Source organism: Seriola lalandi, unplaced genomic scaffold (assembly GCF_002814215.2).
Source record: "Seriola lalandi dorsalis isolate HSWRI2012SDOR001 ecotype SW California unplaced genomic scaffold, Sedor1 jcf7180002054383, whole genome shotgun sequence".
Lineage (NCBI taxonomy): Eukaryota > Metazoa > Chordata > Actinopteri > Carangiformes > Carangidae > Seriola > Seriola lalandi.
Window position 1 is genome coordinate 909,012 of NW_019524936.1, and position 16,044 is coordinate 925,055.

The 16,044-nt window shown below is 38.7% G+C and overlaps 1 protein-coding gene across 3 annotated transcripts in view; it reads right to left on the bottom strand.

The window, feature by feature from the left end:
• vti1a (vesicle transport through interaction with t-SNAREs 1A) overlaps window positions 1-16,044 on the bottom strand; it is a 111,976-nt gene that overhangs the window by 81,061 nt on the left and 14,871 nt on the right. For 2 of the 3 annotated variants that reach the window (XM_023409195.2, XM_023409197.2), the window contains exons 4-5: window positions 8,603-8,680; window positions 3,207-3,227 (exon numbers count right to left, since the gene is read on the bottom strand). In XM_023409195.2, the coding sequence (XP_023264963.1) occupies window positions 3,207-3,227; window positions 8,603-8,680 (99 nt within the window). The remainder of the gene's footprint in view (window positions 1-3,206; window positions 3,228-8,602; window positions 8,681-16,044) is intronic. The other variant, XM_023409196.2, reaches the window with a different exon arrangement.

Below are 16,044 nucleotides of genomic sequence, written 5' to 3' on the forward strand. Positions count from 1 at the left end.
TGGGGGGGTGGAGGGGGGTGGTGGCACTGGTGGTGTATATGTGTGTGTGATCATTAGAATAATGCGCCCCGAGTTTGACGGTGACAGAACCTGAAGGAAAGGGTGAGAGTTCAGCCACTAAGAATCCAGTAATGGCACACTGTGATGGCCCTAATAATGAAACAATCCAGCCATGAACACAGGATGATACCGAGGAAAATAATGAAAAGGAACATGTACAATTAAAACTAAACATCCTACACTACATAGTCACAGTCAAGGCAGATATAGAGATTACGTCTACAAACTTAATCTAAAGTGAGGTGACTCTTACTCTCCAGGAAAGCAATTTTGCTCCAATATACAAATGTCACACAACAGCTAAGATATGATAAGCAAGTAAGATATCGTTGTCAGCATTTTTGTCAGGGGAAAAGAAAAGTGGCTGCCAGCCCCTACTGTGCTACAACGTCCAATATCAAGGCTTGACCCCTGTGGTTCTGATATAACCATTGGGAACCATTCAGAATAAGGCAAAGACACACATACACGAACACCTATTCAAGCTCAAATACTGGCTTGCAATTCAGCTCTGCCATTGACTAAAGACAAACTAAGGATCCCGTCAAAATCATATCTGATCGTCTCATGGAGCCTTCTAGCCAAGGATTTAAATACAATATATGATAAATATTGTGCATCTGTGAGTGCACTGGTGCACCCCCCCATCACCACCACCATTTCTACCTATGCATGTATGCCTTTTCATCTGACACCTACATTTTGAACAAAGATCTTCTTAGGAACCACGAAAATGGTGTTTTTTTGTTGTGCTTTTTTGCGTCAAGAAACACTCTTCAGTTGTAAGTTATTAACAGGGAGCCCCAGAACAATGCAGCTGTAGCTCAAAAGAAATCTCTCCCCTCTTCTTTCGCTCTCCTGCCTTTTTTCAATATCAAACACAGGCGGTTACTATCACCATTTTCCAAAGTTCAGATGATTTCCTTATTATTTCAATAAGGGTGGGGGAGAGTCAAAGTGAATAATGATGACAGCTGTGATTCAGACTGACTGTGTGATCTTCTGTGCCGTTTGTTTGGGACTTGTAAGACGAGGAATTACAAGTGTCAAACAGCTGTGAATATGGGTGCTAAATATTTAAACATGTTTTTCAGTGGAAGAAAAAAAGTATAGTTTTTTAAAAGCAAGGCTTAAGTGTGTATAAGCTGTGCCAGCCTTTGATTCAAATGGAAGGAAGAGTAGAAGGGTAAAAGACTGCAATGGAGACGTGCAGTGGCGAAGAGGGCGCCGAATCAAACCCGATTACACAGATCGGGCCATTCCAAAAAGGGTAGACAGGTGAGGTAACTCAAGATGTCTTCTGACCCTCAGGCTAGGAGGAAATGCACAAAAAAGGTGGGAAGAAAAAGGGGAAACAAAAGTACAGCTAAATAAAAGAAAACAGTGCGATAACATGGCATCTGGGCCAGGTTGGCGTTCTAAATTATGGAAAGGTGTGAATGGTGAGGCTTTGATAGGAATTGAATTACTCAGCTTCTGCAGAAGCCCCCTTGAACATCGTCTCACTCAAAGGCACATTTAACAACATACTGTAAGTGCACCTGCAAATACAAGTTCAGCCATGCTTCAAAGGACAAGAATATAATGTAACCTGCAGAAACTGACAAAATCTGCCTCAATCAGAGGGAAAAACTTTCTCCAAAATATGATCAGCATGAGTATTAATTAAAATATAACATATATAATGTAATGCTACAACTACTGAGTCCTCAACATTGTAATGGTAAAATGCACGGTTGCTATGTAAGTAGCAAATCGGCTTTATCAGAAATTCTTGCATTTCAGCAAATGTTAATAATATTGCTGGATAGTAAGAAGAACATAAGAACAAATGTTCAAGTTTAAAACCTATATAATATTTACATGCTTTTTATATACCACTTTAAATACCACTACTTGACCTAATAATTTACCCATTTTTGGTGTTGATCAAGCTTTTCACATGGCTTATCTAAGGAGTAGAAGGTACTTATATAGGACAGTCTTATGGGAGACAATAATGGGCAGGTTGTCAAGGCAGCCCAATAATATGTTTGCTACAACTGATTTTTTTAACTGCAAGATGAATTCAATTTGCAAAGTCAGTTTGCATTTAATTATGAGTGGAGCAGGTCAATTCCAAGAAACCACGATTTCACTCTAGCATCAGAGCTTCTTGTTTACCGCCTCAAAGTGAAGAAAACAATACCAACTGTTGCTAATGAAGCTAGACACAGGACACTTGAAAAGTTATATGAATAATAAAATAATCATTATTGCCAATTAGCTTGGGGTTTTACACAGTCATTCTTAACCAAGCCTAATGACAGTATTTCTAGAATGGTTAGCTGACCAGCTAAGCAGCAAGCTAACTACGACTCTTGTGTCTTCTGCCTGTGTATTGTCGCCAACATTATCTGCCAAATTACAATAATATTAAGTATTGCTTGTTCATAAATTAACTTGATCTAGAAACTCCCAGCTTCAAGCATGTCATTCAGACATCACCAACACCAACACTTGAGTTGACCAAGGACTGAGGACGTTTCATTATACTGCATATTGTGTATGGTAGATTACACTGCATGTCGTGGAGTGTGGACAGTAAAGTACAATAAAATGTCATGAATCGAGTAGAATAACTGTGGTGATGTTAACGCAGTGGTACGTGAGAATACAACAGCTACTATCCCACATTCTTATGTTACGTATAGCGAAAAACATATATCATTTCACTAATGATAACCTTTATCCAATTCATTACAAAAGGCAGAAAGCAACTCATTTGGCCCCATTCAAGAAAATTAAGGGACAGTAAATCTTACAAGCAGCCATTCCCTCTTGAAACTAAGAAGTTGATCAAGTTTTAAACTGTGTTGTGCTACTCTAAGCCTTGCTTCATTCCTCAATATTCATCTTCAAAAAGGCATATCAGAAATAATATCTTATCTTTACTTTCTGATATTTAAGGTAAGGGAAACTGGAGAAACTGGCCTTCAGTGAATTCATTATCTTTGGCTTGGCCTTTAAGCTGTTCAATCAGACATGTAAAAAAAAAAAAAAGTGTCCAAATGAGCAGATTTTAATTTTCTCCAGGAGAGAGGAGGGCAAATGGAAATTTCAGTAGGAAAGCATAATTTAAATTGTTAGAGCAGAGAAGCACTTACCTCTTCACGTAACTTTATCAACTGCATCATGAGAGCAAAAGGGAGAAGAGAGAAAGATGGAGAGAGTGAAGAAGAGATATAAAAAAAAAAAAAAAACAGAAACATGGCAGGAAGAAGCTCAGTTATATGGCTGGGTACAGAATTAACCTTGACGATTTATCTGTTTGCATGTTTAGCATTTGGAAATCACAAGACAAACACATTAAACGAAGCTAAACACGCCGCTCGGGCTGACTTTTTTGAACAAACAAAGATCAAGTCCTGGCGCTGTCACATTAAACAAGGAGAGGGAATGGATCGCTCAACTTGCAGTATCAACTAACATTATCAAGGAAGTCACATCACAGAAGTTGATATAGCAAGAGAAAAAAAAAAGAGTAAAATATAGTCTGCAGTATGTTTAAAATATTTTGTATCTGTCATTTTGCTGAATTCTCTGGAAAAGGATGAAAAGAAATATGTGCCCACTGGAACTGAGTTGGAGAAATGCTGAGCCACTCCATTTGTACTGCTGTTTATCAGTGCTGATATGTTGTCAATATTTCATGTAGCTTATGCTTCTCAGTAAAGGTGCATGCTGTTTAGATTCTGCATGGAGAGTCATGTGAGGTTACCATTGTATATACATACAGTGAGGCTTATTATTGGGACAGCCACAGATCATGAAAAATGAATCTTAGCATAGCCATACATTTTTGATGAAAGAGAATAGTAAATTTAAAGTGAAGTAAATAAGAAATGCTATTCTTATTCCCTGTCCTGGAAAGTCTTGCATCTCTGATAATGAATCACACATTTGAGGGAGGGCAATAATTTGATTTGCTATTAATTATGCCTCATCACAATTAAAAAGGTTGCTTCCCAGGCTTGTTCTTAAGTGGGGGCTGTAGAGGAGGAAAGGGAAGGCTGGGGCTTATCGTGGGAATGCAACATGTTTGGCTGAAAAAGGGGAAGGACAAATTTCCTCATATGCAAGCCTTTTAAAAGGTGATTTTTTTTATTTATTTTTTTTATCCACATTTCTTGGCCAGCATTAAAAGGTTAGCAGATCTAAAGGAAGACTTAGGACCACTATTACTTTTGTTGTTTATTTTGAATTTTGTGAGTCTGGAATAATTTTGTATCATATAAAAAGGGTGTTTTTATATCTTGAATTACAAACTTGATTTCCAACTTTAAGGTAAAAAAAAAAAAAAAGAAAGCTGGGAGAGTCCAAAAATGGTATCTTCATATCAAAATAATTCACTGCTTCAGCTCCTTCTACCAGCACTTATGACCAGAATATATCAAGAATTAAAATTTAACATTTGAACTTTTTCTGAAATCCAGAAAACTAAAATCCTAAACAACAAAATAAAAAAACAACAACAGTGTACTGCATGTATTTGTGTCCTCTATTTATATTATCCCTCTAATAAACAAACTCAAAGAAATTTGTCATATAATAACGAACCCTGGATGAATCCACACTATATAAAAATACACACAAAAATATCAAGTATTTCACATATTACAATCCTGCATTTGTCACAGCATTTCTCATTGTAATTTTAGAAGCACCTCAAAAATAGTTCTTGCATCATTTTTGTTTTTCCCCCCCAATCATAAAATGATTCAGTGCAGTATTGCAAATAAAAAATTATTGTCAATATCTGTAATGTGGGAGGTAAACAAGTATAACTGCATGTTTTTCTAAAGAGCTCTTACCCTTGAAAATGTCGGCAGTAACAAGACGCACTTTAGAGTGGAAACTGTCTTTTCTAACTTAAGTAGCAATTCCCCACTAGAATGCATTATTGAACAGGCCAAAGTTTAAAACTACACTGTGGATGTGGTTATTTAGGGCTTGAACAAACCCAGCAGATCCTGCGATCCCTCACCCCAGCTCTGCCATCAGTCAATGGGTACCAAACAAAACTTGTTCTAGCTCATTTGTGCTGCCTGACTGATTGCAAGTCCTTGCAGAGGATTTGTTAAAACTATACGAGGGGCATGTTGAGCTGTGTTTCTTGTTTCTTCCTGTTTAGCTTTATTTTTCTTTGGCATCCATTCTTTAGTACAGCCAACGATGCTCGCGTTGTTCAAGAGATACAGAGCAGTAAATACAGAATATTGTAAATGTTATAATTACTCCTGCATGAGCGCCTTTCCTTGTGTTTTTGTGATGCCAGCCAGTATTCAAAATTGCACTGCTGCAATTTTTCTGTTATGATAATCAGCAATTTTTTTTTTTTTTTTTTTCAAACAAAAGATTTTTCTTATCCAATACGGAATTCGATACAAGTGGTAATCTGCTTCCTTTGTAGCCTGTAAAATCTGGTCCATGCCGGCTCAAACCAGCACAATCTCTTGTGGCCAAGCCTTCTGCTGTGACTGAAATCGAAACTATTCCGTATAGTGTTCGTGTGTGAAAAATGTGTGTGCAGTTGCTGCTTTGTGTGTGGCGTCTGTGTGTGTGTGTGCGTGTGGCATCGAAGTGTGTGTGCGCACCAACATTGGTGCGTGTGTTGCATGCAGAGGAAACAGAAAGAAAAAATGTGCAATGGTAGCCTACCACATTATTAAAAAAACGAGTGATAGTGCCAATTCAGTCTCTGTCCGCATACAGATAACGAATAAATGCCGAACTCTATTAAATCGTCCTTTAGCCATTATCGCAGGGCCAACACGCCATTTTCAGAACTTATGACGGTTCCCTATTTACTTAGCTATAAATCCTTGCCATGTAACCAACAGATTTGTGACTGGTAATGATCTGCTCAGCCAGGGCTATATGAAATGATCCTGACCTCTTTCAGATCGTCAGGAATTAAATTGACCGACTTGCCCCGGCCCCCACCATCTTTTCCCCTCTCCTATCACCGCCGTCTCGTTAGATAAAAAACCCTGAAGTTCCGAGTACTCCACTCACAGCAAGACCAAAACAAGTATTATCTCCAAGTTTTAAAATGAAAATGAGGTAAATACGGCACCTGGGAGAAAAAGGGAAAATGTATATCATCTATTTGCTTTGCTTTTGACCCCAGCGTGAACTCTTTCTGTCCTTTTCTGTGTGTGTTTAAGATATATAATTGTAATTTTTATATGTTTCATATCAGACATTATTATTGCTAATTATTACTAAGCTTTTCACATTTAAATAATTTATAGTTAATGTGTTACACATAATAAGGAATTGAGTGCTGGTAATCTTAAAACAAAACAAACACAGGGAAAAATAAAATAACATGAAAACTGTTATAGAAAAAGTAATATGTCACTTAACACAGCTTAGATTTTTAAAGTGCATCATGACCTTAATTCACAGAGAGAAATATGTTTTAATGTAAATATATCTACCTATATATCTATATACCTCTTATGGCGTACAATAAAATTAGGAAAATGCATAACTTGAGATTTTATTAATATTAATTTACTTTTCATAATTTACATTATTATGTTGATATGAACTGAGAATTAAGAATAAAGCTGTGGACATAGTGGTCTGAGATTTAAATGCCAAATCCAACTATCACTATTTTTCCTGATGTGTGCATGCATGGATTATAAAGCAGCACGACATTTTATTGTTTTCCATTTAGCAACACAGTTGTATGATATAAAACTATATCAAATAAATTTGATAATTATTGTCAAATTAATTTTTTTTAATATTAATTACAACAATATAACAGCAATTTCAAACATCTATCATATAATCTCTTTCCACAATATTAAATCCATTGATACATTTTTATTATTTCCACAATTTTCTTTGGAGGTGTGTAAATTCTAGATTTATAAATATTGCTTTTAAATATTTTTTTGATCAATTTTTAATGAAAGGGAAATAAGATTTGAAATGAAATGTGATACATTTTTTCAGATTTTCCTTTGACAAGATTTTGATAGGACCCATCAGCGTCTCAAACGTGACATTTCTGACAGCAAATCTCCTTCCAACTTCTGCATAAAATGTCAGAGTCACTTTTGTGTCTCGCTAATTTGCCAGGAATATGCATATCAGTTACACATCTTGGCTCATGATACATATGTTTCTAAGATGTGCAGTTCATGGGTCATCATTGAAATGGTAATAGGGAAAAAAACAGACAACTTTATTTAGCTATGCTTAGCTGTGAATCATCTAAATATACTACCATAAAGCACTGTGGGACTAAATGTGCAAATATGCATTTGAGTATTCATCTTTGTCTTTTTTCTTTTCTGAGTGTGCACGTTTGCAAATGCAAAGTGTTTATTTGCATGTGTGAGTGTGTGATTGTGTGTGCCTTGAGACACAGTAACCCCTCCAAGATGACAGCTGAAAGGCAATATATAATTAGTCAAAAGACGTTTGGTCATAGTTGAGAGTGGCTGCATGAGTGGCAGCTGTGCAGGTGAGCAATAGGTAAGTGCATCTTAAATGTTAAAACGCTGTTTGCTGAATCTGTTGATGTGCCACTGTTTTGATGCAGCTCTGCATTTATTCAAATCAACATAAGTTTAAAGGAACATGTGGCATATTTTGGGCAATTAAGATCACAATTTCAGATAATTGTTTTCTTCTTTTTTGCCACTTTCATAAATCATGTGAATGAATCCTTTGTAGACATTGCTGACATTGAATGGAAATTGCTAATGTGGTCTTTATTTGTGTTTATATTGCTTAAATTCAACAGGCTGAACTGATATTCGAACAGAATGTCAATCATCATCTTTTAATAAACCTTGAATCAATTGTGAATATGTTTATAGAAAATAGATCTAAATGCTTAAGTTGTCAAATAGAATTTGGGATTTTTGATCAAAGGATAATATGCAATAATAAATAATATTTAGAGGGTAAAAATATTTCAGTGTTTTATAATATCAGTTGTGAAAAATATGAGAATCTGCGTCCTTGTTCAATTTGAGTACGTGCATTGTGCGGGTTCACCACCCTTGCAGTTTAAATAAAGACGACAGAACAAGATTTACACTCTGCCTCTGTGTGAGTGCGTGTGTGTGTGTGTTTGTGCGTGTGTGTGCGTGTGTGTGTTTGTACTCTGATGGACGATCTATTGTAGGCCTAAGTCCACACCCGGCTGGAGAACAGCTGTGGGATGGTTGGAGTGGAGAGGCCAGGGTTTTTGGATTGAAATTTGTGCTTGATTGTGTGTTTGTGTTTAGGTGTGCATGTGTGTGTGTGTGTATGTCAGTCACAATCTGGCTTTGGCGAGACACTGGTGCCATTCCCTGAGCCCACTCACTGACAGCCCAGCTTTGCATTAAACAGTGTTCCTTCCGCCTGACTTGGTGTCAATACTGTGGTTTCAGCTCTCGATAGCCCCTATGAGGGGCCCACCTCCTCACCCTGGGGGCCAGTCAGCCACCCACACTGGGGTCGGTTGGGCCCCTGATTAGCACCTCACCTGGTTCTCGGAGGAGCTGGCATCATCCCCCAGGAGCTCGTTGCGCACCTCATCACTGTAGGCAATACGTGACCTTTTCTGCAGAGGCATGAGGATGAGGAAGAAGGACAAAAAGAAGAAGAAGAGAAGGGAGAAACAGAAGAGAGTGAAAAGAGAAAACAAGAGGGGAAATATGGCTTAGTACTGTTGTTGATACAAAAACACAACAGACATTCCTTAAGCACGAGAGCCCCCTAATGGAACTCGGTGACAAACTGAGTCATACACATGCAGGTTGTGTGTATGCGTGCGAGTGTGTCTCTGTGTGTGTGTGTACCTCTACAACACATGTACTGACAACAAGCACGTCTGGGTTTGTGCCCATGCCTCCTTCCAAGGTGATCTACTGTACCTACTGCACTTGTGCCACAGAAGTGGTGGCAAAGAGCCCCCCACCCTGCCCACTTAAACAAATACAAGTTGAGGGATAAAAAACCTCATCTCGTGCGCATGGAGAGGCTGTGGAACAGGGGGATAGGGGAGAGGGCCAGGGAGATGTATTATGAGGAAGTATCACTTGTCAGCGCTAAATCTTTTCTGGGGGCTGTCACTGCTGTCATCCCAGTGCAGTGGCAGGCTCTGTGATAACACCAATGCTGAGACTCAGACAGGGAATAATTCATCACCCATTGGCGGCCCATCGGATTTGGGGTTGCCTCTCTCTCTTTTTCACACACACACACACACACACACACACACACACACACACACACACACACACTCTTTCTCTCTCTTTCTCTGTCTCCAGATAGGCTAGAATAAGAGGGAATGCCATGTCCAAAAAAAAAAAAAAAAACACACCCAAAAAGACAAACACTCAGACACACACATTTCATACACACTTCAGAGTGTGCCACCTCCGATTGTGGAAGAGTGGGCTGCCATTGTACCGCTTGTTTACAGACGCCCGACCCATGGAAAAACAGCCTCTTGGCATGCCCTCTAAACTAAATACACACCAGCAGCAGACACAGAAAGTGTTTACTAAGCCTCCTTTGCTTTCTCTCCCTGCCTTGACAGGGTTTCTAGGTGGGCTGCAGGAGGTGGGCAAAATCAAAGACAAACACCAGCATAGGAATGAAAATATCACTTTTTCTCAACAAGAATTCTTTCTATTTTTCTATATTTACTTAGTCCTCCACTCTAAATAAATAAAACAAAGACATGGAATCAGTGAAGGAACACCAATTACCTGGTGGGGACATTTTTTTCCTCAAATACAGTATCCTTTCCCACTATCTTTCTATTATCAGTAAAAGTTTGAAGAAGCTATTGCATGAAGTACTTTGATGCTACCTTCCATGAGAAAAGCACAAACCAAACTTGAAAACGCCAATTCTAACCTCAAGACTGATGATATCAAGTTCCCTGATTGAAATAACTTTGGAACCAATCACGATCGAGCCAGTTGATTTTTTTTTTTTTTTTTTTTTTTTTTTTTTTTTATTTGTCTCTCCTCATAATCTGGAGCACTGAGTGGAAAGTCATGGCTGATGTGATTTGGCTGTTATTATCGTGATGGTGAGGGCCACAGTTCTCTGGAGTAATTACTGACTAGACGGAGGGCCTGATTGACCCAGACCACAAAACCCATTAGATAAAGAGTGCACCCAAACAATACTCAACCACAGGGACCTAAGCTAACCACAGAACGCCTACTGTGTGTAAAAGAGAATATCGGCAGCACAGAGCCAAATAAAACACAAACCCCCCCCCACACACACACACACACACACACATTACACAAGAGCACAATGTCAAAATGTGCTGTTCAAGATGTTTTTACAATTGTTTTGTATTTCTGTCATTCAACACTTTTAAGTGTGTGATAATTGTTACAACTCTGAATTATATGACAGCAAATTCCAAAACATCCAGAAAAAACAATGTTAACTGATTTAATTTTTTAAATCTCACAAGTCAATTAGCTTCCTGGAAACTTAATGATTAAAATAAATGCCACAGATATGGTGCTCAGTGGCAAATATATGTGACATAAATATACAAAATATAATAATTTTTGCTTTGTTTCTTTACACTGAATCCTTAAAGCCTTTGCTGAACTGTCAAAGGAAAATGCATATGTATATTAAAAATTGTCTGTGATCACATTTGGTTGTTAAAACTAACTCATTTTAAAGTTGACTTTAACTTCAGTTGTAATGTCAACAATGTTTTTAATGCAATATCTTCTGCGTTTGGGTAAATAAGTGGTCACTGTGCTACTGTCAGGACAAACAAAGCAATTTCAGATTTGAGTAAAACCAGAAAGACAATAAGCATCAATCTGAAGACAGCATGTACATTTGTACACGAGGCACGCACACACACACACATTTTTTGCCAGGAAAACACCCACATATTTCATTTAAGTCGAGTTACATCTTAAAGAGCTGCAGTGCAACTTAGGGGGAAAGACGACTTCACCAGTAATTGAGACGAGGAAGCCTGGGAGAAGCACTGATTTGAATGTTAAGGCTTACGTCGCCTTCAAACCATATGCAGGGTTTTTTGGTATTTCTAAATAGCTGTTTGTTACAGATGAATGTATGAAGCATATCTGCAATGAGAACAGAGTAGATAACAAAGAAAGTATAAAGAATGGAGAATGTCATTGAAATGAAAGTGTTGCCACTTCTTCCCCTGTACAGTATACACTCCAGTTTTTGGATTCCCCCTCTGGAAAACAACTGATTCCTGAATGATTACTGCCATCCCATTTGATGTAAAACATAAACAGCTGTGCAATATTACCTGCTTTATACAGTAACAGATTTTTATTATAAGTTAGGATGTTAAGCAAAAAATTGTTAAGTGCCAACAGGATCACTCTTGAGGTCAGGAAAGCAGATATCAGGTATCTGTTCTATATTAACATCTTGTATTTTATAAAGAAAATTCACTGAAACTGCCTCATTCTAGTTACAACATGTGGAGACTAAGCTCTGCATCTTAAGACAAAACCAACTAATCAGACTTTGTAACACAAAAAAGAATGAGAGCTTTCAGAAGATACCTTATTGCTCAGAAAAGAAAAAAAGAGCTTTTTTTAATCCTTTTGAAAGGTCTGTCTTTTGTCACTTTTTTAATCTTGGGTGAGAATTTGCTTCTATTCCCGGAAGCACACATGAAAAGTACAAAGGTACATCTTAACTTTATGCAAAGTGGCCTGCCTTTAAAACTCTACACATCCCGTCAAATGCGGCGATGGAGGTGCTGGTGTCCTGTCAAAAACACACGTTTTACCTCTGTTGACATGGATAGCAGACAAAAAAAGAAAAAAAAACGATTCTTCTTTACCCATCAAAATGTAATTACATATGCATGCATAACAATTCATATCAGATATGTTAATCAGTTTGGCATAATCCTCTGAGCAGTAAATTATATTTATTTAATTATAACGGATATATGGATCTTTCCTTTGTGTGCAATTTCTTTCTAGTGTATGGGCATGAATACAAGAGTATATACTGTCTAAATAAATATGATGATTTTTAAGTCCTCCACAGTCCAGAAAGAAGAGTAAATCTAAAAAATATCCGTTTACAGAAAATGTATTAATAACTGTAAAACAATGACCTTTCCTCAATTCAAGCCGTTGACAATCGTCGTCTTTGTAATGTAAAGAAAAAGTTCCCTATTTACAAAAAATAAAAAAAATCATAATAATTAAAATCAAATAAACTGAGATTCATATACACATTCCAATGCCCTCCAACTCTCCTCCTTGCTTTTTGCCCAGTGCAACGAGTGACACAAGGACAAGCGCAAATAATTGTGGCGCCTGGAAAGCTGAAAAATGTAAACAGTTCATTAGACGGGAAATAAAAGGTGTAAAAATACCCAGGGGCAGAGTGTAATGAGGGGCCCTGAAGTTCCTCTGCAGACACTTTTTCCCTCCACTTTCCCAAGCTTTTCCTTTCCACCCTGCACACACGGCTGGTGGCATAGCATGGAGAGTAATTAACCATATTCAATTTACAATTCTATGTTCCATTACAGACATTTTCACCAGTAGGAGAGCGGCTGGGCACTTCCAAATATAGACTTAATAACTCTCATGTCCAGCTCCATGTGCTTGCCTGAAACTGGCATCCAACCTTTTATTTTCCGAACTGTCATAGTCGCTCTATGCAGGTGGAAACATATCAGAACCACAATTTTAAAAGTAACTTTCAGATTGGCATAAACTTAAATATCTTATAAAATCTGAAAAATACAAAAGTCTCAAGTCACCATTGAAATGACAGTAAAGTGGGGTAATAAAATGTCTCTGTGTTCATAAGAATGTGTGCTAAAATCAAAGGTTATCTATATCACTTCCTTTCCTCCCCCTGCTGTGATATTTTCCCAGGTGATGTGTGGACCAGTGCCAGCAGGTCCCGCTCTGCTTCCCCAAGTGGGGGCAGAGGTGGACTGATGCAGCATGGCGTTAAAAGGAAGCTGAGACCTTTAAGCAGGCACAAGTATCACAACAGCATCTTAAATAATGTATCTGTGCTTGGCAGGGGCTTAACACACACAGACACACAGACACACAGACACACATACACACATACACACATACGCGCGCATGCAGCCAGCACAAATGAAAACACACACACACACACACACACACACACACACACACACACACACACACACACACACACACACACACAAATTGTTGTCTAGCGTCTTCTACTCTTTAACACAAACAAATTGGGAGAGGTTGTTCAATTAAGTAAGCGCTCTTTTTTAATGCATTTGATATATTATCAGACAAAGACAAGCGGCTACAATTGGGCTTTTCACAGGAGGGTGTCATTTGTGCCTTTTGTTTTACTTTGGTCTTTGGTGCAATCGAATCCTCCACTTCTGTCTGTTGTGTGTGTATTTGTGTGAGTGCACACGTGTGCACAAGGGCTACTGTATGTAAGACAGAGGCTTCTACGAGCCTTTGCATCCTGGGGAAGCCTCCTTTAGAGAACGTACGCATGCAACATATGTGAACGGCAGCACAGTGTGTGTTCTTTCCCCTAATAAAAGTGCAGCAGTGGCAGAGAAGCTGGAGCCTTAGATAACAGCATGGGGCCTCTCATTAGCTCACAGGTTGGTGCTTTGGTGGCTTCTACGCACATGGCATTGTGTTCCACTTCCATGAAAAACCTGAAGGAGTCTCATGGAAGCAGTTGTCGAAAACACAAATAAAAGTGAATGATCAACCACGGCAAGGTAATAAATAAGCCTGCGACATATTTAAACAGGTACGAGGTGAAGAGACTTTTTTAGGGTGGCAGAGAGCAGCTGCTTCAAAAACATCTTATGTCACTACAAAAAAAGAAGACATGGTCAGAAACAACTGTGAAAAATCTCATCTTTATTAGGTTCATTCAAAAGAAAATTAGAAAAAAAAATGCTAATTCCTATTTTAACACTTTATCACTGAATCTATCAATTTTTTTTAAATATTAGACCACAAGTAACAAGATTTTATCTCTGGGGGAAATACCTCGCTGTTTGCCGGTGGAAGGGAGTACACTATTCTGATGGGGGCTTTTCATGGTTGTACCTCTGTGATAACAGTGGTGTATTTCCCTGTCAAAGTCATTTCTATTGCTAAGTAGAGCGAAGATCAGTCAATAAGCCTAACGACTGTACCCACATAGCGAGAGGTCGAGAGACGGCAAGAGAAGAGAGGAGGGGGGGGGGTTGCAAGTGAACTCCAAACAAAAGAGCAAATTCAAGGAGGGCTTTGATTGAAGAAGCACTATATACTTTTTGAAGGCCAAGGGATCATCTCTCAATGGTTATTTCTTTAAGGCATGAGAGCCCGATTAAACCCAATATTAAAATATGGAGGCGCTTCTAATGAAAAATCAAAGGCCCTGTATCCCCTACCACACCCCCATCCTTCTCTCATGTTCTGTCAGGTTTCTCCCCTAGCCCATGGTTGTGTAGGAGGGGACAGAAAGAGAGAAAGACAGAAAGAAAGTATGAAAAGAAAGAAGGAAGAGAGCAAGAGAGGGAAAGAGAGAAAATGGGGAAAGAGGGAGGGTTATAGAGATGAGGGACCTAGGTGCTGGTGGTGCAAAACAGAGACAGACAGCATTGGTTGGAGGAGTAAATCAATAGAGCAGAGCCGTCGGGGAGGTGGGCAGCCAGGGCAAGGAGAGAGTAGAGGAGAGGGGGAACCAGCACAGGGGCCCGGGCTCCGATCACAACGCTGGCTTCTGGCGTGCAGTGGGGAATAAAGTGGGCCTCCCTGGGTCAGCACCAGAGAAAAAGGTGAGATTAGAGGAAAGTGGAGGAGGGATTTTCACAGAGTGAAGGTGGGAGGGGTGAGTGTTGGAGGATGACGAGGAGAGAGAGTGTGTGGAGGGGGGGTGCATTGCAGGATACCTGGCAAGCCAGGGACCAACCGGCCCATTAGCCTGTGGCTACCTACATATGGTTCACTGAACCCTCTGCTGAGAAGAGCTCCTCTCCTATCAGTCTTCCTATCCTTTTTTAAAGAAAGAAATACCTTCACTTTTAACCCTTTCTCAGCTTTGGAAAGAGGCTCACTCCTGACCTCGATTTATGATTCATTTTTGTTTGATGTCTATTCTTGGAGTGTTATCTAAAATTGAAAAATGTAATAAAAAAAAAAAAACCTAGACACAAAGGGAGAGGAGTCGGGCCTGCTGAGCATGTGCGTGTACGCGTCCGTCAGTGGACATGCACACAGAAGACTATCTTCTTCAGTGCTTTGCCTTTTCTTGTAATGTGACCATTGTTGGTGCTGAATAGCTAGCTCATTAGCATAAGAATACAGCAGCACACACAGGGACTTAGCCAGATCATTATCTCTATATATTTATGTATACTTTGTTATTTCACTAGCCAGAACACATTCAAATGCTGATGAGGCCGTAAGGCCCCTTTCCAAAGCCCTTCCAACATGTGCCCTCCTGAACTTCCCAATACACTTACCCGTTTCCTGGGAGTCTGCAGGTTTTGTACTGGAATTTACAACAGTAGTTCAAAAATTATGAGAAATAGCCAACTGAGGGCTACAGAGAGGACTTGTTTACACCTCTTAAGCAGATTTTAAAAAAACTAAAGTGTACAGAACAGAACAGTGTATATTCAACCCAGGAGTAAACAGTGGAGTTGAACAGTTATCAAAACACAGACTCAAAATCTTTTGCTGTTCATTTTTCAAAAGTAAAATTATCATAAAATATAAAAGCACTACTGCAAAATTAAAAACTAACAAATACATTCATTTAATGAGTAATTTGATTATTTCAAATAGGTAGCATATTTCTTTCTACCAGGAATTCCATTTGATACAAGCACTTAAAGCAGAGAATGTGTTAGGTGAAACAGATCATTTCTGAATAAAAATGTACAAAGACAACAATGTACAAAAAGCT